Source organism: Dinoponera quadriceps, unplaced genomic scaffold (genome assembly GCF_001313825.1).
Source record: "Dinoponera quadriceps isolate SergipeBrazil2010 unplaced genomic scaffold, ASM131382v1 scaffold2167, whole genome shotgun sequence".
NCBI lineage: Eukaryota > Metazoa > Arthropoda > Insecta > Hymenoptera > Formicidae > Dinoponera > Dinoponera quadriceps.
Genome location: NW_014556702.1, coordinates 138,510 through 162,830, shown reverse-complemented (window position 1 = coordinate 162,830; position 24,321 = coordinate 138,510). Strand labels below are relative to the sequence as shown.

General features: G+C 46.9%; 1 protein-coding gene across 4 annotated transcripts in view; it reads right to left on the bottom strand.

Annotated features, from left to right (window-relative positions):
- Window positions 1-3,214: 3,214 nt before the first annotated feature.
- Window positions 3,215-24,321, bottom strand: part of LOC106747998 (amyloid beta A4 precursor protein-binding family B member 1-interacting protein) — a 152,043-nt gene continuing 130,936 nt past the window's right edge. For 3 of the 4 annotated variants that reach the window (XM_014626117.1, XM_014626116.1, XM_014626119.1), the window contains 8 exons: window positions 14,140-14,307; window positions 13,815-13,970; window positions 13,300-13,533; window positions 12,542-12,771; window positions 12,252-12,404; window positions 8,733-9,248; window positions 8,056-8,430; window positions 3,215-7,678 (listed from right to left, as the gene is read on the bottom strand). In XM_014626117.1, coding sequence (XP_014481603.1) covers window positions 6,383-7,678; window positions 8,056-8,430; window positions 8,733-9,248; window positions 12,252-12,404; window positions 12,542-12,771; window positions 13,300-13,533; window positions 13,815-13,970; window positions 14,140-14,307 — 3,128 coding nt within the window. In that variant the 3' untranslated portion in view covers window positions 3,215-6,382. Of the gene's footprint in view, window positions 7,679-8,055; window positions 8,431-8,732; window positions 9,249-12,251; window positions 12,405-12,541; window positions 12,772-13,299; window positions 13,534-13,814; window positions 13,971-14,139; window positions 14,308-23,119; window positions 23,972-24,321 lie in introns of those variants that run through there. The other variant, XM_014626118.1, reaches the window with a different exon arrangement.

Here is a 24,321-nt window from a genome sequence, read left to right as displayed (position 1 = left end):
TCCCTCGCCTCTCCGACCGTCTCAGCTCGTCCAGAGCGCGGCCGATCGCTCACGTCGAAGTCCCCGCTCTTAAATTTCGCGAAGCAATCTCGGCTACTTTCCGCCGCTACGATCGTCGCCGTGCGTCTCACAAATCATTCCTGCGGTTACTTCAGCAGCGGTCTCGTCATGCGACGAAAATAGTGACGCGACGGCGAAGATGCACCTTTCCCGCAATATTTCTCCGCAATACGCCGGTTGCCGGCGCCATCTGAAGTCATCGGCTGAGCTGGCAGATTCTCCTCCTCGGAGAGCGACGCACGCTTTTGTGCGTTCGTATCGAGCGCGATTGGGCGCGATCGCCGCTTGTCACGAATTCATCGGCCGGTTTAATTAATCGCAGGCGGGGTCGCCAACGGGGAGAATCGACGACAGAGAACGCGACGGATGAATTATGAATCGGAGCCCGGGGAGAGACGCGCGCGCGGACTATCGTTGATGTATGAGAACAAAGCGGGGAAAAAGGAGCGTATCGAAGCGAATATTCCGCGGAGCAACCGTCTACTACCACTACAAGTGTCTACCTACGGGTTTTACGTTACACCGGCGTTACGTCGGCTCGGTACGCGCGGCGGGAAAAGCTGGAAAATTCAATACCGCGGAAGTTTATGTGTATCTACGGGCGCCGCTACTCACACACGGCTTGGGAATATTAAAAACGAGGGCTTTTTATTAAGGCGCTTTTATGACCGGAAGCGCGCGCCTTTTTGCCACTTATATACGCCGCCGGCAGAAGGGCCGGCGGCCGCTCGGTTTGAAATTCCAAGAGGAGCCGCGCGAGAGACTCGCGCAAAAACGCCGCGCGCCGTGTGAAAGACGAAAAACGCGGAATCCGTCGAAGCGTTTCTTTCGCCGGTCGCCGGAATTTGTTGGTTGATAGTAGAATCTTTGAAAATCGTACTCTCCCTCGACGAAAATGCCGAAATATGATTAGCCTCGTCATGGATCAAATTTGTACCCCTCGTCACTTGAGATCGGACGCTCTTCGTTTTGTGCTTCGCTGTTGCCAACAATGTTGATATTATCGCAATTTCTGCGGGAGCAAAATTACCGTAATATACCGTGCGACCTGTATCGAGCTTCCGTAATAAACATCCCGCGAGACGGATACGAGGCGGGTGACAGGGAAAGGGTCAGAATACAAGTCGACGATGATTGAAATATACCAAAAATTTATTTACATAAAAACATGAATATAATACCTATAATATTTCAACTGCTGCGCATTTCTTTGTTCGCACGGGTACGTGGTTCATATACCTAAACAACTGGCGTCGAGTCACGAAATAATGGTATTGTCGCAATTTTTTTTTTTTCTTCTTTTCTTCCGTTAAACACACCTGCACAGAGCGTATCCGAAACAACCTGTAATGATCTAAAGTCTAATCGTAAGCTACATCGAATCGATTTGACAGCGATGCAAACGCAGCGTACGAGGGTGTCGCGGTGTCTACGTCCTCGTGAGAATAACTGATCGAAGCGATCCTCGAGCCGATACGATTAAAAGTGAATCGAAACGAAAACGCAGAGTGGAGCCCCGGTTCGCAAAGTCAAATCCCTCCCTTCGTCTCGAAAACTTTACGTTCCTCCTCCTCCTTCTCATACCGCAAACGTTCGCTTCCTCTCTCTTTCTCCCTCTCTCTCTCTCTCCTTCTTTCTCTCTCATAAATAACATAAAAGTTTTTATATCATTGTCCCGCCGCGCGACATCACCGGCAATTTTTCCCCTCCGCAGTACCACTCGTTACAATATTTACAGAATTGTACGTACAACTTAGAGCATATAATCGAAGAAAACGGTACAATATAATCGGGGCCGGCTCTTCTTGTCCGTCATCCTCATTGTAAAAGTGTTTCTCGATTCGAAAAAAAATCACGTGGCGCTCGTTCAAACATTCTCTCCTCCCCTCTCTCTCTCTCTCTCTCTCTCTCTCCGCCGTTCGTCAAACTCACCCGCGAGAAACCGTCGCAAGATCGAAGAAATAAATTTCCACGTTGGACGACTTCGCTTGTCGCTGACCTCGCGTCAGCCACGCGCCACTATTGGCCGTTCCTCCCATGTAAGTCGCACACGTGGACACAATAATCAAAGTATGATTTTTCTGCTAATAATCATTATCAATTATGATCGCAATGATTTCTACGATATATCGGCCTATCCCCTCTTCCGCGAAAATTGCACTAACGCACTCCGTCGATAAGAGAGAGCTTCGATCAAGTGAGAAATGATATCGTTTTCTACCCCGAACGAACGATCCCGATTTGACTCGTCCATCCGACGAAAATTAAGCGACGGGCTGCACGCGGACATCGAATACTAAGCTACCTACTCAGAATGCCTCGGGCGTTCAGCTCGACGAAAGTTCCTTAAGGAGTACGAAAGAAGTTTTCATCCGCTCGTCTCTCGGCACGCCAGCATCCCCGACGAGTCCTGTATCAGTTCTCGTTAACTCGGAATAAGTCGGCGACATGATCACGCGACGCGTTACGCAAACTTGACGAGTGGTCTGNGGGGGGGGGGGGGGGAGTCGAATGGAAATAAAAAAGTAAAATCACATCTTGACGACGCGAATTGGATCGTGAAACACGAGAGAGGGCTTCTCGGAAAAAGTGTGATCACGCTCGGGGGCTCCATGAAAGGGAGAGAAAAAAAGCCAAACAGAAAATCAGACGAGACGACAAAAATGAAAAAAAAAAAAACGAAAATCACACCAATTGAAGCGCTTGTAAAGGGAAAAGGAAAATGTGAGATTTGGCGGACACAAGATCTGTCGAATGCTTCGAGAGGCATCGACGAGGCGACTGGAAGTGCGGCGAGATGTCTCGCGCGTCTCGCATTCCGAGCACTGAAGAGCACTGACAGGTACTCGCGGTGGAGAGTGTTGAGTAGAAATTCGTATGAAAAAAGTTCCATCGGTAGTTTCAGGCTTAAGTCTCTGTAAAGTCAATATATTAGTCTCAAAAATGCATTTATATTATTGGTTCAGTTTGATTAAACCGCGCGTAAGGCGGGCGATATAATTAAATCGACACACATCGACGGGTTCCACTTTAAGAGTTAGTTCTTTAGCTATTATTATTAAGTAATTCGATTGTGTTACAGAGTGTACGCAGATTCGTGCTCGCTCTCGGCGCACGCTCGAGGAGACCGCGGTCGNGGGGGGGGGGGGGGGGGGGTCGCGTGCGAGTGTGTTGTTGCAAATATGTTCGCGCACAGGCACGGCGTGAAAGATTCGGTGTGAAGAAAGACCGCGCGATCTCGATCTTGTGTGCGCGAGCCCCTTTTTATAAAAAAAAAAACTCGGCAAATCCTCGCGCACCGGCGAACACACACACGTACACACACACAGACACGCGAGGCATACGATTTTTCGAAGGTCGGGCAATTTCTCGCGCGCAGGCACGATGTGAATCCTTTTAGAAAACTGCAAAAGTGCGACGGGGCTCATCGGGAGTGATCTGAAAGCGCAGCGGAGATCGACGGGTCTGCACACGAGAAAATATTACTGTATGCGAAGGAAAGCGATGGCTCGATTTACCTTTCTCCTTTTCCGAGCGATGGCTGGTCTTAAACGAAGAATATCTTTCTGCTTGATAATAGTATTAAAATATACTAATCAAATACCGTTAGAAAAGCTCATTATCATTTATTAAAAAAAAAAAAACAAAAATTGCCTCTCAAGAATGTTATATACTTTATCGAAGGAAAGTTAATTTCGGTCAGTCGGAATGCGTATAATACCGAAGTTTTAGTTTTTTGATGCAATATCGTCGACTGAAATATTAAACTTATCAGGGGATCAAGAACATATCTCGGATAAATTCGATGCTTACGTTGAACCTATGATATCTGCAGATATATTTACTTGATTAACTTATTCCAATCAACCGAATTTAACTTTCCTTCCATAAAGCTCATAATATTCCTCAAAAAAGAATCAACTTTTCCTTCGAGTAAATAATAATGCACTTTTCTAATATCTGCGATGGGTACGGGTTTTAATACTGTACCAGAAGAATATTCTTTCTTCAAGATGACCGTTATCTTAAGAGGATTACACCGGGAAGAAGGAAAATAGACACTGAACAGTTGCTTCTCTTCGCGATATAAGTAATATGTTTCTCTGTGGTCGACTAGTCGTCGTCGCTGGTCTCGGAAGGGAAGAGCAGGGCGGCTCATCGCACCGGAGAATTCGCAGCATCGACGAGTCGGAAAATCACGACTGCTCGTCGAACGAAGTTCCGACGATCTCTCTTTCTCTCTCTCTCTTTCTCTCTCCTTCGCTCTATCTCGAGAAAGTGAGATCTTCTGCGCTCTCGCATTGTCCGCGCGTTCGTTAACTACGTGACGAAATATCTCTGCGTATCAAAATTCGATCGTATAAAATACTTTCTACGGGATGGACTGGTCGCACCGACGGGCGTACTCGAGCGGCCTCCGGACACTTTCTTTTACATATAAAAATCCGACGATACAGACGCTCCGTGAGCTCCGAAGTGTTCGTTTAAACTTTCACATGTAAGTCATGCAAACGCGATACAAATCGAGATATAAAACTACATCGGTTACGCGCGACCTTCAGAAGGTGTCCGCAGTCGTTGCTGAAGATTCCATTTCGGTGATCACAAACGGGAAGCTACGCATTATAACTGTTTCTTCGTCGTTCGGCCAAACGCGACGGTGCGATCGCGCGTGAAGCGGCAATCGTCGCGCCGTCTGTCTGTCTGTCGAATCCTAGCGGTCGGATACTCGAAATAGGAGAAGAGCAGTCGCGAATGCAAAGTATTGAAACACCCTCCAAATTTCCGTTTTATATTCCAAGTATCCGAGAATAAGTATTTCTTTTACCTACATCTCTCTCTCTCTCTCTCTCTCTCTCTCTCTCTCTCTAGCTTTCCTCTTTCTCTTTATCCGCGGGTCCGACCGGCGCGCGCTCGTTCGGCCGGTGACTCTCGCGTGAATTTTGATACTCTTCTCGTTTCATCCGAACCTCCGAACTCGACTCGTGTCAAGTCGTCGGTTCGTTAACTCTTCGTTATCGAAGGGATACAGAAATGGCATACGCGAGATCTCGCGTTCTCGCGACGAGGCGTTGTGCCGTGACGAGGCTTCGCGGCTCGCGCGGCTGCCGAACGAGCGAAAAAAGTCGTCGTTTCGTCGTCCTTAATATATAGGGTACGCCTGGTAAAAGAGGTCGTACCAGGACGACTTCGTTTTACCCATCTCCCGTTGTCTCGTCTACGTGGTCAGATTCGCGTTCGGATTGTATGATACAACTACACATACAGCATCGAGTCGATATAGCGATGTATATAATATAAACGCGCGTAAGTTTATATACATATATACCTATGCACATGGATGTGATCGCGAGAGACGCTAGGTTGCATAGAAGGTATTTTCGATCGAGTCGGCTGGCATCCGTCCTTCGTTCCTCGTCAATGGAAGCGAAACCGCCGCGCCAAAAATCGCCGGTTCGCGTCCGGTTCGAACTGAGATCAATTCCGGCGACTTCCTCGGCGTTTCGTCGTAATGTTGTTCCCCGTCGTCGTAATGTTGCTTCCTCGTTCCTCCTTCTTCCTCTTCTATCCAGGAACACACTCTCGAAGCGATAGACAGTCACTCGAAAGAGAGAGAGATGACACGCGTTCACGCGCATCTCTCCTTTCGAGAGCCTCGAAACGGATCTCAAGTTGGAGAACGTGGCGTACAGATTCCTCCTGAATTTAGTCGCGACGTGCTTTCGGACGTAATCATATTTCAGTTGACTTCACTGAATTCGTCGAAACCGAACGAATACCGGACTTTGAGGATATCTATTCGTCAAGAAACGCTCGTAACAAATGCGTAACATCTGTTCGCAAAGCAAAGTCCGTGGAAAGGCGCGGGCGAGAGAATCGTCCTCTTCGCGAGTAAATTCGGCCCTCCTCCGTCGTCCCCCTGAAAAAGAAAAAACCCAGCATTGCGCGTTGCCTCGTTCTCGTCATTCTCGATCGCCTTCCGCGCGCGATCCTCCGCGGGTGGAGCCGAGGTTTCTATCACATCCTTCGTCCGTGCGGCAGTGTTTCCTCTTCATCGCTGCGACTTCGGCTCGAAAATTCGCCGGTTGCTCTCCTTCCCCCGACTCGCTCCTCCGCCGCGACAGCCGGTGGCCGAGCAACTTCTCTCGTGGGCGAGGCGAGGTCGACGGGCGCGCACGAGGCCGGGTCTCCGGTAAGCCGGGACGGCGAGGTGGTCGCGCGACGGTCGACGAAGCCTCGGCGCCTCGCCTCAGTCCTTCCACCAGCCGCAGAGACAGCAATACCATCGCCTCTCGGGATGGGGCTGGATTATCTGCTATTGTCAGTGCATCGCCCTGGTGGTGGTCAGATGCGTGGTCTCGGCCCTCTTCGGCGGCGGTGGCGGCGGCCTCCTCTTGCCCGCGATCGCGTTCACGATGTTCATGCTGCGGTTCTCGTCGGCGAACCTCACGCTCGACTGCCGCGCCGGGCTGGACGCGTACTCGACCGGCGCGTGCGGGTCCGTCGCGTACACGTTCTCGTAGAGGTTGTCGGCGCCGTAGTGCTCCTGCACCCAGTTCGACACGTTCGTCTCCCGGTAATCGGCGACCGCCGGCGGCGGGTCCCGGAAGCCGAGCACCTCGTGCGGCGTCGTCGTGGAGTCGAGCTTGCACTTCTGCGCGACTTGCCACTTCTTCCTCATCACCCTCTGCAGGTCCTTGAGGAAGTCGCCCGGCGGCGCCTGGTCGGACGCCGCCAGCTTCTTCGGTGACGTCAGCCTGGTGCTGTCGGACCTCCGGGGCGGCGTCGGCTTGCGCTGCGGCAACGCCGGGCTGCCGGGCTCCTGCTGCGGCGGTAGGTTGAAGGTGATCTTCTTGCCGGTGCCGGTCTTCGACTTGGGCGACGTCGGAGGCTCCTGAATGGTCACCCGGCGTTGCGGCTGCGGGCTGGAGGCGGCCTTCAGCTCGGCCAGGTACGGCGGTGCCGCGTAGTGACCGGTCCCTTGCTTCATGGCGCTGCGTCGCACAGTGTCCATGTTCGGGTTCGGTCTGATCGGCTGGATCGTGTTGATCGTGTTGTGGTGGTGACTCCCGTACGAGTCCCGCTCGACCTTCGAGTTCTGCCTGCCGAGGCTCTGCGAGTTCGCGTGGTGCGGCGCCGGCGGTGGCTGCGAGCCGTACGCCGGCGGCGGCACGAACGGCGGCGGCGACGCCAAGTTCGGCGAGCTCGGCCCGTAGGTCGGCGTGCTCGCCGTCGATCCCGGGTAGGAACTGTGCGGGGAGGACGCGGCGTTGCTCGTCTGACCGGACCTGGGCGTGTGCGTGGGCGTGCTCTCGGGGGTCACCGAGTTCGTGGGGGTGGACTGCTTCGGCCTGGCGCGACGTATCGTCCCGGTCTCGCCGACCAACGGGCTGGGCGGCGGCGGCAACGACGCCAGGCTCAGCGAGGAGCCGGTCAGCTCCGGTGTGTTGCAGACCGGGAGTTCCCCGGGCGCCGGCGGCGGCGGCAGCGAGTCCAACGAGAGGTTCGACCGGAACATCTCCGGGGGCGGTGGCGGAAGAGGCTCGCTGTCGGACTCGACCTCCTCGGCGACCCTCGACGGCGACGGCGGCGGCGGCAACGACGTGATCGAGTCCATCTGTAAGACGTCGAGTTGGTCGGCGGGGATGCCATACTTGGAACGTTGCGCGAGGGAGATTGGATTCGGCTGGAGGATCGCGGGATTGATCGTTTACTCGTCGAAAGAATCCGCTGTTCTGTCTGACGAATGCTCGAAAGACACCGGGGATCCGTTTAAGCATTGCTTTATGCGTGCTTTTCCGTCCGATTGGATATGCATGAGCTGCCAAGGATAAGGGGAGGCGTTCTCAGTTTCTCCTCTTTTCCTCTTGTTGCAAATTTACTCTTTACAAGCATCCTACGTTCGCTCATTTTTCTGTACCGAGGAGTATCCCATTTCTATTTGTAAATCGATCAGTGAAGAAACGAAGAAATATCAATATTGTATGTACGTACCATGCAAGTCTGTATTGGACTGGTCGGCGTTTTCGGCTCTTGACTGTCCGGCCTGCTGTATCCCATGGGACTTGCCCTCTCTCTTACCGGGGTACCGGGTGGCACCGGGCTGACGGGCGTCGCGTTTCCAGATCGATGGTGTCTCTTCAGGGTCCCGGATCCGTCGGAATCCGTGCCGCTTCGACGACGACTGTGTCTTCTGGTTAACGTGCCGGATCCCGAGCTCGTCGGACTCGGGCAAGAATCCGGCTCGTCGCGGACCGTTTCGCCGACCTCCTTCAGCTGCCTCGTGATCGAGGTGAGGGGCAGTTTCGGGTTCATAGACGGCTTCCGTTTGATCGTGCCCGTTGGGAATTCCCCGCATTCGAAGGCCACCTGCCCGTGCATTTTTCGTTACATATTTTCCACCGTACAAAGAGATAGGCTAGAAGGCTGAAGTGAATTCCAAACAATGTCACCTAAGTTCGCCCCATCTTAGAATAACGTTTAGTCGCAAATCGAGTCCATTTATTCGACAATTCTCGATTGCGCGATTTCTTTCATCAAATTTCGAACTAGACCGGCCAATAAGAAGTCGGAGACGAAAACTCTTACTTCGAGGGACTCTAATTCTACCCGATACAACCGGCTTGTTTTTCTTTCATCCGCGTATCTCGGAACATTTTCACCGTAATCACCTCACAACTGCTCGGTGCCCCGTCGGACAAGCATCCGCTGGAACTGGAACTGCTCGCCCTGCTGAGCCTGCCGTCGTTGTTGTAGCTCTGCCGTTGCTCCGGATTGTAGCTCTGCCGCTGACCGTCGTACTGCCTCGTCGCGGCGACGACCCCGGTCTCATTGCTGTGCCTCGAGTTCTCCGCGTATTGCCTCGCGTTGTCGTTGGTCGTGTTATATTGGGTCTGATTCGCCGGCGCGGCGATGGAGCTGACCGAGCACGACCTGGCGTGCGCCAACAGATCCAGGTCCTCCTGCGCCAGCTCGTCCACGAGGGCGCGATAGTTGTCCATCAGCTGCCTGCCGTATTTTGCCACGCGAATGCCGACCATCCATCGCTCCAGGGACGCGTTGTCCTCCGCGCAGAGGAACTTGATGTACTTGGTGGACTTGGGCTGCTGCAGTCGAGGGTGCTTCACGGCGAAGCAGAAGTCGGTGGGCGCCTTGTACTTCTTCCGCCAGCCGACGCCGTAGTAAACCTGATTTAATGGTGACGATAATGACGATGCTCTTGATGACGGCTCGAGAGAGAAGTGATCGGCGGATGGGGGGAGGAGAGGCTTATAGAGTACAATTAAAGAACCGGACGTGTGATCGTGTGATCTTGAGACGCGTAACAGGAGGAAACGACACGGCGGATGTAACATGCAATTGCGATTACTGCCGCCGAAGTACGAATCCCCTCGCACCAAGGTATCGCGAGTAAACATTAACGCGAGTTAACATTAATTTAAGCGAGTAAACAGGTATAACACCACTTTTTTCGACCACTTTATAGTTTTCCTGTAAATAGGATAGTAACTAAGAAATTGGTCCGCTCGATCCACTCCCTTCATGTATTTATTATAATCCATTACACTTTCAAGTTTTTGAATCGTGCGATTGGTTTTTCTACGTATTTTTTGTGCGTCAACTAAATTGGCTTTATATATGGTAGAAATTATTCGTATCATTTTGGTCTTCGATGCTCTCCATAATTGTGCGAGTATCTCACCTTTTCGTTGATATTTAGTTTCAAATATATTTAGTTTTGAGTTCTTTAATTTTGCCGGAAATCCTCTGTTTTGTCGCAGGGTTCCACAAACCCGAATTTTCTTTGTAAGCAAATTCTCCACAAGTTCTACACTGTTGTAGTAATTATCCATGTATAGATAGATGATGCCATTTTCCACAAAAATGTGTTCAATAGTTCCATCACTGTATTCTTTAAAGGTTGTCCAACGTTGTCAAAGGTTGTCCAACGTCTGAATATATTTTCAACAAGGAAATATATCCCGTAGTGGAATCGCATAGCATCCGGACGAGTATACCATATTTTGTAATTTTTGATGGATTATAAACTTTAAAATTCAATCGTCCACGCCATGGTATCTTCCTTCATCGATTGAAATGTTTTGGCCAAGATTAAAATTTTCTTGAAACTTTTTTGAGAAATAATCAATTATGGTTTGGACCTTGAAAAGTCGGTCGGCATTATTCGGTTTATTATTGTTATCTGAAAAATGTAAGAATGATAATATTTGTCGAAATCTATTGCGAGACATCGTTTTGCGGAATATTGGCGTTTCTAACAACGGATTCGTAGACCAATAATCGTCCATCCTTGCCTTTTTTACGATTCCCATAAGAATAACAAGCCCAAACCATTTTCTAAATTCGGCTGCCGTAACGTCGACAAATTTGGCACTTTTTTCATCTAGTTTCCTCCTATTGGAATTTTGATTATGGTACCTATTCGTTTCATTGGTAATAAATTCAAACAAATCGTTCTCGATAAATAATTCCACGACATCCTCGACGTTTCGTGTATCTCTGGGAAATACGTAAGGACCCGGAGACCCTTCAAATTCATTATTGGTCCTGGGTAAGTCAAAGTCTGACCACTCTATACTGTCATCTTCATCTGATTCGTCAGTTGGCAACCATAGCGTTCGCCGAATTCTTCGTGTACCTATTTCAGAATCGTCCGAAGATTCTGCTTCACTTTGATTTTCTGAAGATGCTATGTCTTCTGCTTCTTCGCAATCATCAAATTCAATTGGAACGTCAGACAAGTTGTCCGCGCATTCATCTTGAATAACCGTGTCTTCTCTTTCGTTTGCCATTATCAAAGGGCACAAGTACTTATAAAAATAAACAAACACGCTTATGCCTGTAACTTATTGTTACTTAAACAGAACACAAACAGAACACCAACAGTACACGATCAGAACACAAACGGCACCACAGTGCCGTCGCCGGCCTTTGCGCGATAATTTTCGCGGGAAACCAACGTGATATCCCGGGACGGCATAGTGTTAAACATGACTTAATAAGTCGAATGTAGGGGAAAAACACCAAAACTGACATAGGTATGGTGAAATATTGAACTCTGTTGGACAGAATATGGATTTCGTTTATTGTAGACAATAGTTAGAGCTGAAGTGGCAGTTTCTGTTCGCAAACGCATTCGATTGCGTTGCCGGTGTCGTTCGATTTTTCGTTTCGCTGAAGTTTTTATCGGACTGTCTTCTTGTGAAAATTAAAGCAACAAATCAGTGGTAATTAAATAAAGTGATTTATTTGACAGTACTATTTCGCAGTGTGAGTTCGGAACTGTTTAGATCACTTTGGGTCTTGCGGTGATTTTTGTCCTTTGTTACTGAATCACGCAAGAAAAGTTAGAATTAGGTTTGTTCTGTAAACCGACATACCTGAGTTTATTGATCTTTCAACCGACATACATGAGCTTTGCTGTGAAATATCATTTCACAGTGTACAGTTGAAGTTATCGGCGACTGATTGCGCTCTGTTTTTCCTGTTTGTTTGTTCAAGATGGCTCAGAAAGAAGAAATCAGGGGATTTCCTTTCACATGATACAGGAGCAATATACATCGTAAAACGGTTAAAGTTTGCAAAAATATGTAAAATTAAAGAAGATAAGGATATATAATAAATGTGAAAAATAATGTAACTTCAGCGTTTCTATTCGACTTTTTTGATAATTTTCTGTGAGTTTTACGGGTATGTCGGTTTTTGGGACCTGATTTCTAGAAGCGTCAGTCCTCTTAAGAAAATAGTTATTTCCGAAGAAACGTAATAATTTTCACAAGATTATCATGCATTTTGAGAACTGCTGCTGGTTTTCATCCGTGCATATACATTTTAATTTTCCACTTTCAACACGGGGCTTTGGAGCCTCTAAAAAAAAGTGACACGTCGACTCTGGTGCTTTTCCTCTACATCCACAGGACAAAAAAAATTTCAGTTCCTGCAACTGAACAGGGACCAGATGAATATTCAGTGACAAGAAATGCCGTCTCTGTTACCGCGAATGAGAACATTCGACCGCACTTGGGACGACTGAGAACAATAGACTAAGCAAAAACCTTTTTGCCCGTACGAGTTATCATCTGGTCCCCGGGCGACGGATAATTTAATTACACCGGCGGATATTACTCTATCGACGGCCGAAGGAAAGGTGCGCGAAATGAACGACGAACCTGATTGACGTCGAAAGTCGCTAGGCAGACGAGATCCCGGGCGGTGCGCGCCTTCTCCTTTGGCCAGTAGTAAAGACCGGAGGCCCGTAAAATGAAGTGATACCTCTTCCAGCCTTTCTTGCTGTCCGACTTCAAGTAGAGGGGACCCTCGACCTGGAAGCGAGTAGCAATTGATGCAGAAGAGCAGGCGGGATGCGCGCCAACATCGAGTCGTTATCGAGGGTCGACGTCGCTTGGCCCGGCTGCCAAGGCGCACGACGGGATCGTAAACATGTCATTAGGTCCCTCACCTCGGGCACACCGACGTTGCTGCTCGAGAAGAATTCTTCCAATAGCATATTCCTCGAGTGATAGTCGTACTCGCCGCCGCCGCGATCCGTGGGACCCAGGAGGAATCGCTCGGGCGTGAGGAACAATTGAGTCTTGTCTGGCCTCTCGACGAACAGCAGCTTGTTCTTCGAGTCCCTGGTCCACAGCAGGAGATTCTCCACCAGTAGCTCGTGATCCTCGTAAACCCGCTCTGAAAAATTCGCCAATGAGCTCGCCCGTTACTTACTTACTCGCCTTCTTACTTCTTTATCAGGCGGCGGCGTGACGGGAACGTTTTCCGGCGCTCGCGATCTGCCACACTTTCGCAACTTTGAATATAATACTTTTTTTCTTTCATTATAACAATAACGCGAGTGAAAAGATTAACCGACGAATATATAGAAATCTATCTTATCTGTCCACGGATAACACATGAAAATCTTATTTCTTAACAATCTTATGTAAAAAAATTATTATAAAACTATTAATTATTAAAAAAATATTAGTTACAGATTTGTTGAAAGATCTTTTTGACATGTCATTTTAATAAATTCCAAAGAGGAAAGAAAAGAGAGGATCATCGAGATAATGAATATTAATTTAATATTCAGTTTCTGAATGAAAATATCGTTCTATCGTCTGCGAAATATCGTCCGTTGTAAAACAATGATTGCGCGACCGGTTGAGCAATTAGCGTTCGACAAATAGGAGATAATAAACGTTTGACAAATAGACTCACCCATGAAGAGATCGGGCAAGTGCTCAACCACGGCCCACTTCGGATCCATTGGCACGTGGTTTTTGTCCGCGAGCAGCCTCGACACGTGTGCAACGCTCATCCCCTCGTCGACCAGGAGGCTCTTACCGCTGCCGTCTAACGTGAACGCTTTGATAAAGAGCTTCTGTACGCTCGCCTCGCGCATCTTCTCCAGCGCCAGGCGGATCTTTTCCGCCTTCGCTCTGCTCGCCGCGTCTGCGAAGATCAAAACAAACATGCACGTTCCTTCCGCGTAAATAATTTCTCCGGGGAGTGAAAAATTATAATCTCCTCCCTCCGCCTCCCCCTCCCTCCCTCCTGAGAGATAATTCAATCGCGCAGCGCGCGAATGTCTTGAATGCGCAAAACGCAAAGAGATGAAGAGAGAGAGAGAGAGAGGGAGAAGTTCAAGTTACTTTGATCATTTGAGCACACTTGATTCATTCGTAATCTATAATTACGGAGAGATTCCGTCCCCTTACAAAATAAACACTCACCAACAAGTTGATGAGGTTGCTGCTGAGGGGCAGTGTGCATGGCGGTCTGAGGTGGTTTGTGACCTGAGCCGCTACTGCTCGCTGAGCTCTCGCTGGACAACATGGACACCGTGTCCGAGAACGCGCTGTCGTTGTCAGGACTGTCGGTGCGCAAACCTGCAGCACAGGATAGAATGAAGAAATAGAAGTAAATATTAAGGATGAAATAAATATGAGGAAGATAAATATAAGAAATATGTTAAGGAATTGCGTTATTGTGATACATTATAATGTACTACGATATGATAATATGATTAAAAAAAATGATTCGCGTCCGAGATCGCACCTCCTTCATTTTTGATGTCAGTGTTGTCACCGGGATTGATTCTTGCGCTGGTGGGTCGTCCTGGCCTCTGCGAATCTGGTGCGGGCGTGGCGGCGATGTCGCCGTCGCATCGTCGCTCCAGGGCGCACAGTTCACCGAGGATCGCATCCAGGTCGACATCCTGAGAATCTGTGGAAAAATCAATCATATGGTATTTTTTTTCATACGTATTTTCACAATTATTATCGTATTTTTTGCATCTTAAAATACTGCGCCTCCCTCATACGACTATGAAAAATAGGCTAGAGTAAATAATTGTTATTTTTAACTAAGTTAAAAATTAACGGCCCGTAAAATTAGCTTGGTTAAGTTGAAAAAGTTTGCCTAAACCAGGACCAACTTGAGTTAAAAGTTGAGTTAATTTTGATATTGGTACAACAGTATGATATTCTTTTGAGAAATGGAATAACTCAGATCGTCGAAAAGCTGGGCCGATAAATAAGCATTGCGTATGAAAAAAGAACAATGGAAACCGTTCAATTGAACAACTGTAAAAGTTATATCGGACTTATTCAGTTGTTTCTTCTCGTTCCTTTTGCTTTTTCAACCATCCTCTTCGGTATTTACTCGGGTACGCTTAGCGTGTACTCCACAGACCACGCGAAGTATTAAACCCGCGATATTTACGGATCGATTACACAGGGGACACTGTTGACACTGCACCGCCTTATCTCTCGTTGTATTCCATATCACTTTAAGCCAGCGTTATCTGTTTACGGGCTGATCAAAGGCTTCGCTAACTATTTCCCTGGAGACGGTGAACGCGAACTTCGGGCATATCTCCGGGCACGTTCGCGCTCGTGCGATGACAGTTATCGCGGGTCGCTATCTCTGTACTACGCGATGTAGCACGCACACGCGAAGTTCGTCGCGACAATTAACAGAATTAACGGTTGGCGACTCGACGGAGGATTTCGCACGCGAATATTCCGATGCGTGCCGCTCGGTAAGATTTTCGGGGGGCCGTAACAATTGGCGAGGTCGTCACTGCGCTTTTATCCTTTGCGTGATATTAATATTACGTTTTTCGGATCGACCGATCGATCCAATCGAGCCCCCTCGGATTATTCGAGACACGAGCGTGTAGTCATGAAGTAATCCTGGCGAGAGTGATTTTGATATTGATGTACAATTTCGTTGACTTGGGTTTTGAAATGCAACATGGTATTTAGACGTGTGGTAATTCGGATCACGTAAAGTAAATTGATAAATTGTCATTATATGCAAAGAAAAGCAACTAACATGTGCAATATAATTGATTTAATTTTAATATATAGTAATAATAATAATCTTTATCGAGGGACTCTTCTAGCATCCAAAATTACAGTAACGAAATAGCAGACAGATAAACAGAATAATTAGCGCAAAAAAATTTGGAACGCATTAATATATATAATTAAAGGGAAGTGGAAGAAAAATACAGGAAGGCGAAAAATGATATGTTATAAAATACAATAAAATATTTCTGAGAAATGGATCGCCGAAAAGTAGACCGATAATAACGACTGTATACGTTCAATAGATCTTTTCGGATCGACGACTTCGCCGAACCTTCTCAGACACGGGCGGTGTAGTCACGAAGTGATCTTGATGAGAATAGCGGTATGAATTCGTACAATTCGCGCGAGGGCGTGACATTTCTCGTCGAGTTCATAGAGTGAAAGAGCGAGTGAAGGCGCGCGCACACACACACACACACACACACGTGTGTGGGCATCATCGAGGAGCCGCTCCGTCTTAGCTTCGCCAGCGAGTAAGTGTTGCTGCTAAAAAGCACGGTGCGGACGCGACTAATTAATCGTGTGCGAATTAGTGTCAAGACTGTTTTCATCAACAACTTCGGCATCGTAAACCGGCCAGGGCGAAGAAGCCGCCGGCACTTCGAGCTCGTCAAGGCTCGATTAACAGAAAACGCGCGTCGGAATTTTCGGCCCTATTTTCAAGTTGGGTTTTTATTAGCCGGCATAACGAGGAAGTTTCACGATACGGAGCACTTATCGTTGAGAAGTTAACGCACCGTCGAGCGAGATCGGATAAGAGATTTTATTCGCGAACAGTTCAACGTCAAGGTAAAATTACATGCGTCTTCCCTGGTAGAAATTGAACCCGGGTGTCCAGCCGGTAAATTCGTGTCTACCGTCATTGCTAGCCAGCATGATACGATATTTCGCCCTCGCATCATTTTTCTGCTCCCTCCCCCGTGATCGACGGTAAAGACATCGGAGCGAGCGATAATGAATCGTACACTGATAGAAAATTCTTCGTTTCGGCGCCAAATATATTTGATAGTAGTGGCAAAACGCTCGCGAGGTTACTATCACTGACACTATAGCAACACTTATCACTGGAAAAATGATTCTTCCGACTATTTCTGTGGTTGAAGGATATGCTTGGCGCTGAAATTGACTATAATTTTCCGCCGGTGCAGCTTATCACATTCTCGTATTTCCCTGCATCCGCGAATCCACGATACGCGGCCGGTCGCGCGAAGTGTCGCTCGCGATTTTCTGCAAACTTTCGCGAGAACGCTTTCGGTCCGACGACGGTGCAGTTCGGTGCGAGTGACGTGCAGCCCGTGGAATGTGAGCGATATCGCGCCGCGAATCGTCACGAGCTCGCGGGAGCGACGTTACCGCGAGAAACCGCCGACGCCGATGTTGCGAATGCGAAAGAGAAGCCGAAGAGGAATCCTCCGTGAAACGTTCGTCGTTGCGGCGTGCGCTCTCACCCGTCCGGCTTTGTATTTTTCGCGTTACCGAAACCGTCGAGGAAGCTCGAAATTAATCGATCGGCGTAATCCCCCAGCTGACAGCGCCGATAACAGTGCGTTACGGTGCTCTCCAAAGTACAGTCAATGTGTTATCACTGGGAAGCAGTCAATAGTCGCCAGTTCGAGCTCGAATCCCGTTAGGATTAGCGTGTCTTTCAAATACGAATAATTATAAATTAAATCGATTAAACGTGATTAAAAATAATTTCGGGCAAAATCGTTGACAGAATAGCTTAAAAGTGGGATTAGGATAATAGAAAAGAAGTAGTAACCCTTAAGAAAAAGTACTGCAATTCGCTGCATCAGTAACTCATGAACGTTTCAACTTAACTGATGATGTTGGATCGGTTCCATTTTTAAGGGAAATAATACCTTTTTTCACCGTTTCTGCAGTTACATATTTTTCTGCTATATGGAACGCGTGACAGCGATTTGCAGTGAATTGTTCACTGGCGAGAATCAGTGAAGCGTTAGGCAAATTCATTATATCATGTGTACACGTCACTAAAGATTACAACACACATAGTAGTTTCAATAATTATTCCGATATGTATCAGTATTAAAAATTTTTGTAATAATCTTTACTACAATATTTTCTCCACGTAAAAATTAATGAATACTCACTGATTATCGGTGAAATACTGTTTCACTGATTCAACTCGAGAGAATACGTATTATAAGAGGCAGTCTTGGTTATTCCCGCGCGCGAGCCGTGTCCAACGTAAAATTCGATTTAATATTAAGCCGTTTTATTTTAATGACGACGATTTATTTAAAAAAAGCATCCCCTCTCTTCCCCGTTGATTAAACAAACGAATGGATAAATTCGCGTCACGCTCGCATTTATGTCAGCGTTGATCGTAAAAATGGCGCTGCGCGCAATTTTTGCGCAAAACTGCACTCGAGATGATATCCAGCGAACTGAGCACGTCGCACATGCAAATGAAAACGACGTATGGGCGTATCGTGATCGTCTCCAAGCCGTAACCGTCGAACAGTAACCGCCGGAATTGCGCAGATTCCAAGGAATAATAAGACTGCGGACGATATAGATAAATGCAGGCTTCCGCATCGAGAAAGAGAAAAAGAGGGAGAGAGAGAAGAATCGATAGCCGCCGCTCTCTCTCTCTCTCTCTTTCGCGTCCTGCGTCCGCGTGTGTCCATAGTGCAGCGTTTCCAAAGAAACGAGTTGCTAGTTGCGCGTTGAATGAAAATGAAACCGGTGCAGGCGCGATCGGCGCACTTTCCACAAGGTGCGAACAACGCACCTGAGATTACCGTTACGGCAAAGTTATGCGTCGTGTCTGCGCACCTCGCGATTTCGTCGTGGCCCCGCGGCTCGTAAACACCTTGATGAGGATTAAGAAGGATGTAAGGCTCAGCATCGTATTTTCGGCTTATCAGAGGGCGTATCGAAAGTGTCAACTTGAGTTAAAAATATCTTAGCTCTCGAAAATGGTCAATCTATTTCTAATTGCACAAGCAGTTTAATCATATTTCAATATATACGTAGTGCTTGTGTTTTTCATCGAATTTTTCGCCGAACTCATTTCGCCTTGTAACCTCCTTAAACGTGAGCAGCCATTCTTATTTGCGGGACACCTCCGACACACAAGCACGTGAGTCACGTCTCTCTTTACGACTTGGCGACGAAAGCGTTTTTGATTATCACCCGACGCGTCATCGGTCGCTTTCGATGATGGCTTCGATGACGCGGATTACCGTGAAAGAATGAAACGTGGCCGTGGCGGTACGCCAGAAAATTGATGAGAATTTTACCGGACGTTAGAACGCCAGAAGAGAATTTCTTCTTCAAGAAGAAGACATCGGAGTGCGTAAAAAGAAACAAAGTCCCCCCCCCCCTCCCCCTTCCCCACGATGATGAATGCGAAACGCGGAACTTTCGCTCAGTGAACATTTAAGCCTCGGCGCGAACAAGTTAACGTGAGGCTGTAAATTTCTTTCGCATTTTACGGTCAAGGAAATTTTCAGCGAGGTAACTCCTCGTCGAGGGACCGTGAAGAGCGTGAAATTTTATCTTTTTGTGGATCTCTTTCTTTCGTTCTTTCTTTCTTTCTTTCTCTCTCTCTCTCTGTCTGTCTCTGCGCTTGTCTTCAAGAAAATTTAAATCCCGGTTTAATTGTCGGGATTTACTGCACAAGACAGTCCGTCCGAGATAATGCCGCCACGTTCTTAACCTGTGACTATATCGTCGTGCATTTCGAACAAAGCGTCACGGGAACAAGAACGAGCGTCCGTAATCCGGATAATTTCTTCTTCGATCTGCTCGTTCTATCAGAGGTGTATTTATTATCGTGTCCTCTCTCCCTCCGTTTCTCTCTCCTTAATGAGAATGAAATGAAAGTGTCAGTCAGCGTGCACGCATGTGAAATCAATAACCAAGAGGCTCATTCACGCTGCTATTTACTACCAAGCTGGGCTTTCGATTCGTGGAAAAATCCCAATTTCCCCGAGAACACGTTCTCGTGGCTTGTCGTAGCGCTTACGACACCGCTCCCTAGTCGCTCGTCACGACGACGATGAGACACGGCTCTCGTCGTTCTCCAGGTTGTTCACACGACAGCGAGATTTGTGTGGTGGCGGTTCGCACGTGTACGAAAAAGAAAGGATACACATCCAGAAGCGTATCGATCCTTCTGCGATATTACGATACGAGAGTGGATTCCCTTCTGCTAAGGAAACGTGGGAAATAATCGATTGGGGCAAGGCACAATGCTCGGCTTTTACGGACGAGTCCGCCGGTCGCCGTCATTATCAGGAGGGGTCGTCGGAAAAAGATAAATGTTCGGTAAACACGGAAATGACTGTGGACGATGTATCTGGCAGATTTACGGTATCTTGAGATGCGCTTCGTTGACGAATACGTAGAAAAAATTTCAGCGAGAAAGGATAAGGCCCGAGATGTGCTGCGTGGCGTAACCGGTGACGCTCGATCGCATATTGATGTGATTTCTTTCCGTCCCGTTGAGAAATCTCTCGACGATAAATAAAGAAAAAGACACGTTCCGCGATCATGATAATTATGCCGACGACTGATCTGAAAGCGTTTCTACAGATTTTGTGCACTTCTTGAGACTCGGCCGGTCTAAAGAAGGCAAGAGCTACTTATAAATTTAGTATTTATCAAGCGAAAAATTACATTTCTATATATTGATTTCATTACTTAAATAATAACTGTCAATTTGAAACTAGGTTGTGGTAAATATATATACGCAATATTACAAATACGAAAAAAAATTTGTTTTTCTGTCGTTTCCTTGTTAATGACGTATGTATTTCCAATTATTGCTATACGGAAAAAGATGATAAATTCAAATAAATAATTACTCCAATACTCCTTAGAAAATGTTCACTTGGATCAAGGAAATATTGCTTAATCTATGTAAAAATTTGCTAAGGAGAATATCATTTACTTGAATCTAGTTCTTGTTTTTTTTATGAATTCACAAAGATCCAAAATCCATATAATTTATATTATAAATTTTTAATTAATAATTATTATAAACTCTTTACTAATTAATAATTATTATAAACGCATAAATTATGAAATTTCTTTATAAATATAATATAATGTAATACAATATTAATATTATTAATATTGTAACAGTATGTAATATATATTGCAATATTATAATAATAATATCATCATCATAATAATATCATCTTTACATATGAATTATAATTATTAAATTATTACAATTATGAAAAATTATAATTTCAGCTGCAAATATCTCAGCTCTCGAATGGCCGATCTTCTAATCGCACGCGAGCGGTTAGGATATGCTTCGATGTATACGCGGTGCAAGTTTTATCGAATTCTTATCAAATTCACTACACCTTACAACCACCTTAACGGCTTTCGATGATGGAAAATGCATTCGTTGCTTAAGTTAAAGCTCGGTGGGGATTTACGGGACCCTCGGAAGCTAATCACTATGAAGGTGGACTTATGCGTTGCCACGGGCCTCGCACGAAATTGTGGCTCGCGTTAAAGATTCACGATATATTTATGGCAGTTCTCAGCGTACTCGGCGGGCGCGTTACCGCCCGCAAGCGTCGTAAAGCTCGCTCAAAAGAAAATGGGAAGTTTCATGCAAAATTCATGCTGGACTTTTTTATTTGCGATCGGCCGCGCTCCTCGGGCGCATGTGTTTCGAGCGCGGGCGAGCAGCAGCTGCGATAACCGACAAAGAAAAACGGAGAATGATACCGTCGCTTGCTTGTTATTATCGGAAACTGCCGCGCAAAATGTCACGTGACGTGGCGGCGATCGTCTCGGGTCTCTTTCTTTCTCGCATTTCACGAATTCGTCTACTTCCTCTCGCCCGTTTTCTCGCTTCTCTTGTGCCACGAGCGACGCAAAGGGCGGCTTTCCAAGCCGACTTTCCACGCCCGCCGGTGAAGCACCGCATAGAGACGCGAACGCGTCATAAGTGTGACTCGCCGTTAATTTACGAATTCTCATAATTGTCACGCGGCGCTAAATTGCCGTGAATTCCGTCGGAGCAAAGCCGTGCTCTCTCTCCGGCGTCGAGCAGCGCCGCGGCACTTACCGGGTCGCAATAAACTTTTACGACGCAAGTGCACCGAGTGCTCGATCGTTTCGGATATAATGAAACCGATAATATGCGACGACACGTCGCTCCGCTGATACCGCGAGCGGCGACACCTCGCGCGCTACCTTCATCGCCTTAGTTTCAGCTTACAATTAGAATGGCTCACTGACGTCGTCGTCGGTAATTCCATTGTTGCCGTTGCTTAGAGGCGTCGTTAAGGATTTATCGCCCGTAACTCAAAATAATGGAAAAATCAGGAAGGAATTACAATTGATCTACGTTGCATTTAAAAAGAGTGCCGAAAGTTTAATAGCGATTCAAAACCTGAATCGAAAGTTATTCCAATTTAAAGGAAATTGTAAAGTGAAGTAAGTTTGATAAAGAATTCGATGCATATACGTTGAAATATTATCTAACTCATTGACGGTGCAGTTAGAAGAAAGATTGACTATTTGAAAGCTGAGATATTTATGACTAAAGCTGACACTTTTTATACGCGCTTCTTGAGATTAACGTGCTACTTTGAATTTTCATTTTTAACGTCTTCTGAACTGAGAATAATTTTAATGACAAACTACTGTGGTAATAAAGATTAATATGCAGGCGTTATATACAAATTTCTGAATTATTGACCGTTTTGTTTTGAAAATACAGCGGTATAAAGTTCACACTGATCGGCGATACATCTTTAATTATTCAACCATCTCGAGATTTCGCATCTTTGATGCTAAGAGGCGTTTTTTATATTTCTTTCTTTCTTCTTGTCTTTTCTGTGAAGATCCAACGCGTCCCCCGAGTGATGTTTCAAGTTGAAATATTAAGTCTTTTCCATGATTTTCTGTCATCGCAGCGAAATTTAACACGTCCGCTGCTGCGTGAGTCGTATACGCTCTACATTAAACTTTCCGTTTAGGCAGTTTCACGTATATTTTCTCGTTATTTAAATATAAATTATCATAAAATATGTCGTTTTTAATCACTGATGTCGAAATACTATGCATATTGCAGTTATTACGTCGTGGAACGCAAGCGACCCGAGTGGTATGATAATAATTTTTTTAGATGTCCTTTTCAAAAATTCCGTTGCAAGTCACCTTTGCAAAGCTATACAAATAATATTGACTAGTTTGACTTTGATATCAGCAAGAAATCCCACTAAAAATAACCACATTCTGCAATGATTGTGAAAACAAGTCGCATTTATATTCAACATGTTCCGGTACAATACATCGCTGTTATAATTATAAATCTTCCACTGGAAATTATATTTTCATTAACAATATAAAATTTTAATATTAACAACACTCGAAATAACAAAACCTTTTCCCTCTCCTCCGGTATAAATTGTGCAAATATACAGAAACTTCTTAAAACTATTATCTTTGTTCTATCGTGCGTCTTGAACGTCGTATATTTTTCTTGTTAAAAACATCATGATTTCTGCAGTGCTTGTGAATGCCGTAACGCACATATTACAGCTAAAACCGTTAGTCTCGATAACGTGGGGGGCGCATGCGATCTACGCGTGAACGGAAAGTCGTCGTCAGTCTGTCAGCGGATCTCGTGAGTTCTCGATGAAGATGTCAGATTATACCTTTGACCGTAAGGTAGCCCAATATGCTCTCGTTGCTACCGAAATGCCCGAGCATCTTCGACTCCGCCGAACTTCGCGTCGGTCCACTCGAGTCGCTCCTCTCCGTGCGATCGGCGATCAACATCGCTCGATGAAGCTGTCATCGGAGCGAGGAAGCATCGTCACCCGATCATCGCCGCGAACGATCACTATGTCCTCACTGTGCAATCGTGAAAGAAAAAAAAAAAAAGAAATAAAAGAAAAAAAGAGCGAAACTTCAGTCCGGCATATCGACGGGCACGGATCACGCGGCATGCGAGCTACATCGGATTCGCGGTTTGAAACGTTTCGGGAACCATCTGAAACTGCGCTGTTAAATTGTCCAACTACTCTATCATCCTCTCGACACTATCAGATAATCGTCGAGTGTTTGGCTTATCGCACGTAAACGCGACCACGTACGCCGCACGTTGACTTCCGCGGCAAGGCGAGAGCGCCGAGTTTTCGTACACCCGAGCTCGCTCGCCGTCCGATCGCGACTGATTGAGTAAACTCTCGCGCTCCCTCCACGTGGTGGTTACGGACACGTACGACGTGGAGAGGAGAGCAGATAACTTCGATCGAGATATGATAACTCTCCGGCGTATTGTCTCGGATTTTACCTCTCACCGGGGCGACTTTACGTAACGCGGGGCGATAAGCGGTGTATCTTCGAATCACTCGCGACCGATTGTAGTCATCCGATAAGCACGGAATAAAGGGGATTAGCACCGAAGTCGAGTCGGAATTTCTGGGTTCGGCCTAAAATCGCGGAATCGGAGCCGAAAGAGCGGAAAGTGCGTCCCGAATCATCCACTCTGTGCGCGAAACGCGTCGGAGGAGGATCGGTCGGACTCGCGACGACGCGCCGCGCGAGTTGACGAAGAGGTGCACACGAGCTGCATCGAGTGCACGATGCGCACGTCGCGTGCGACGGCGATGGACTAAAGGCCTTAAGGTGAACATACTCGCCTCTCGCTTCGAGTTTTCCGCGCGGACGCGCCTCGCGCGCCTGCGTGTGGGTGTCGTCTTTGTGAGGTGTACGCGCGTACGTGGCGTGCGCATGCAGCGCCTGAGTGCGTGAGAATGTGTATGCGCACGTTAAAAAGGGTTGAGAGTGCACCGGTTGACTTACGCAAACGTCTATTGACCGCTATAAACCGGCCCCTCCCCCCTCCCCCCCC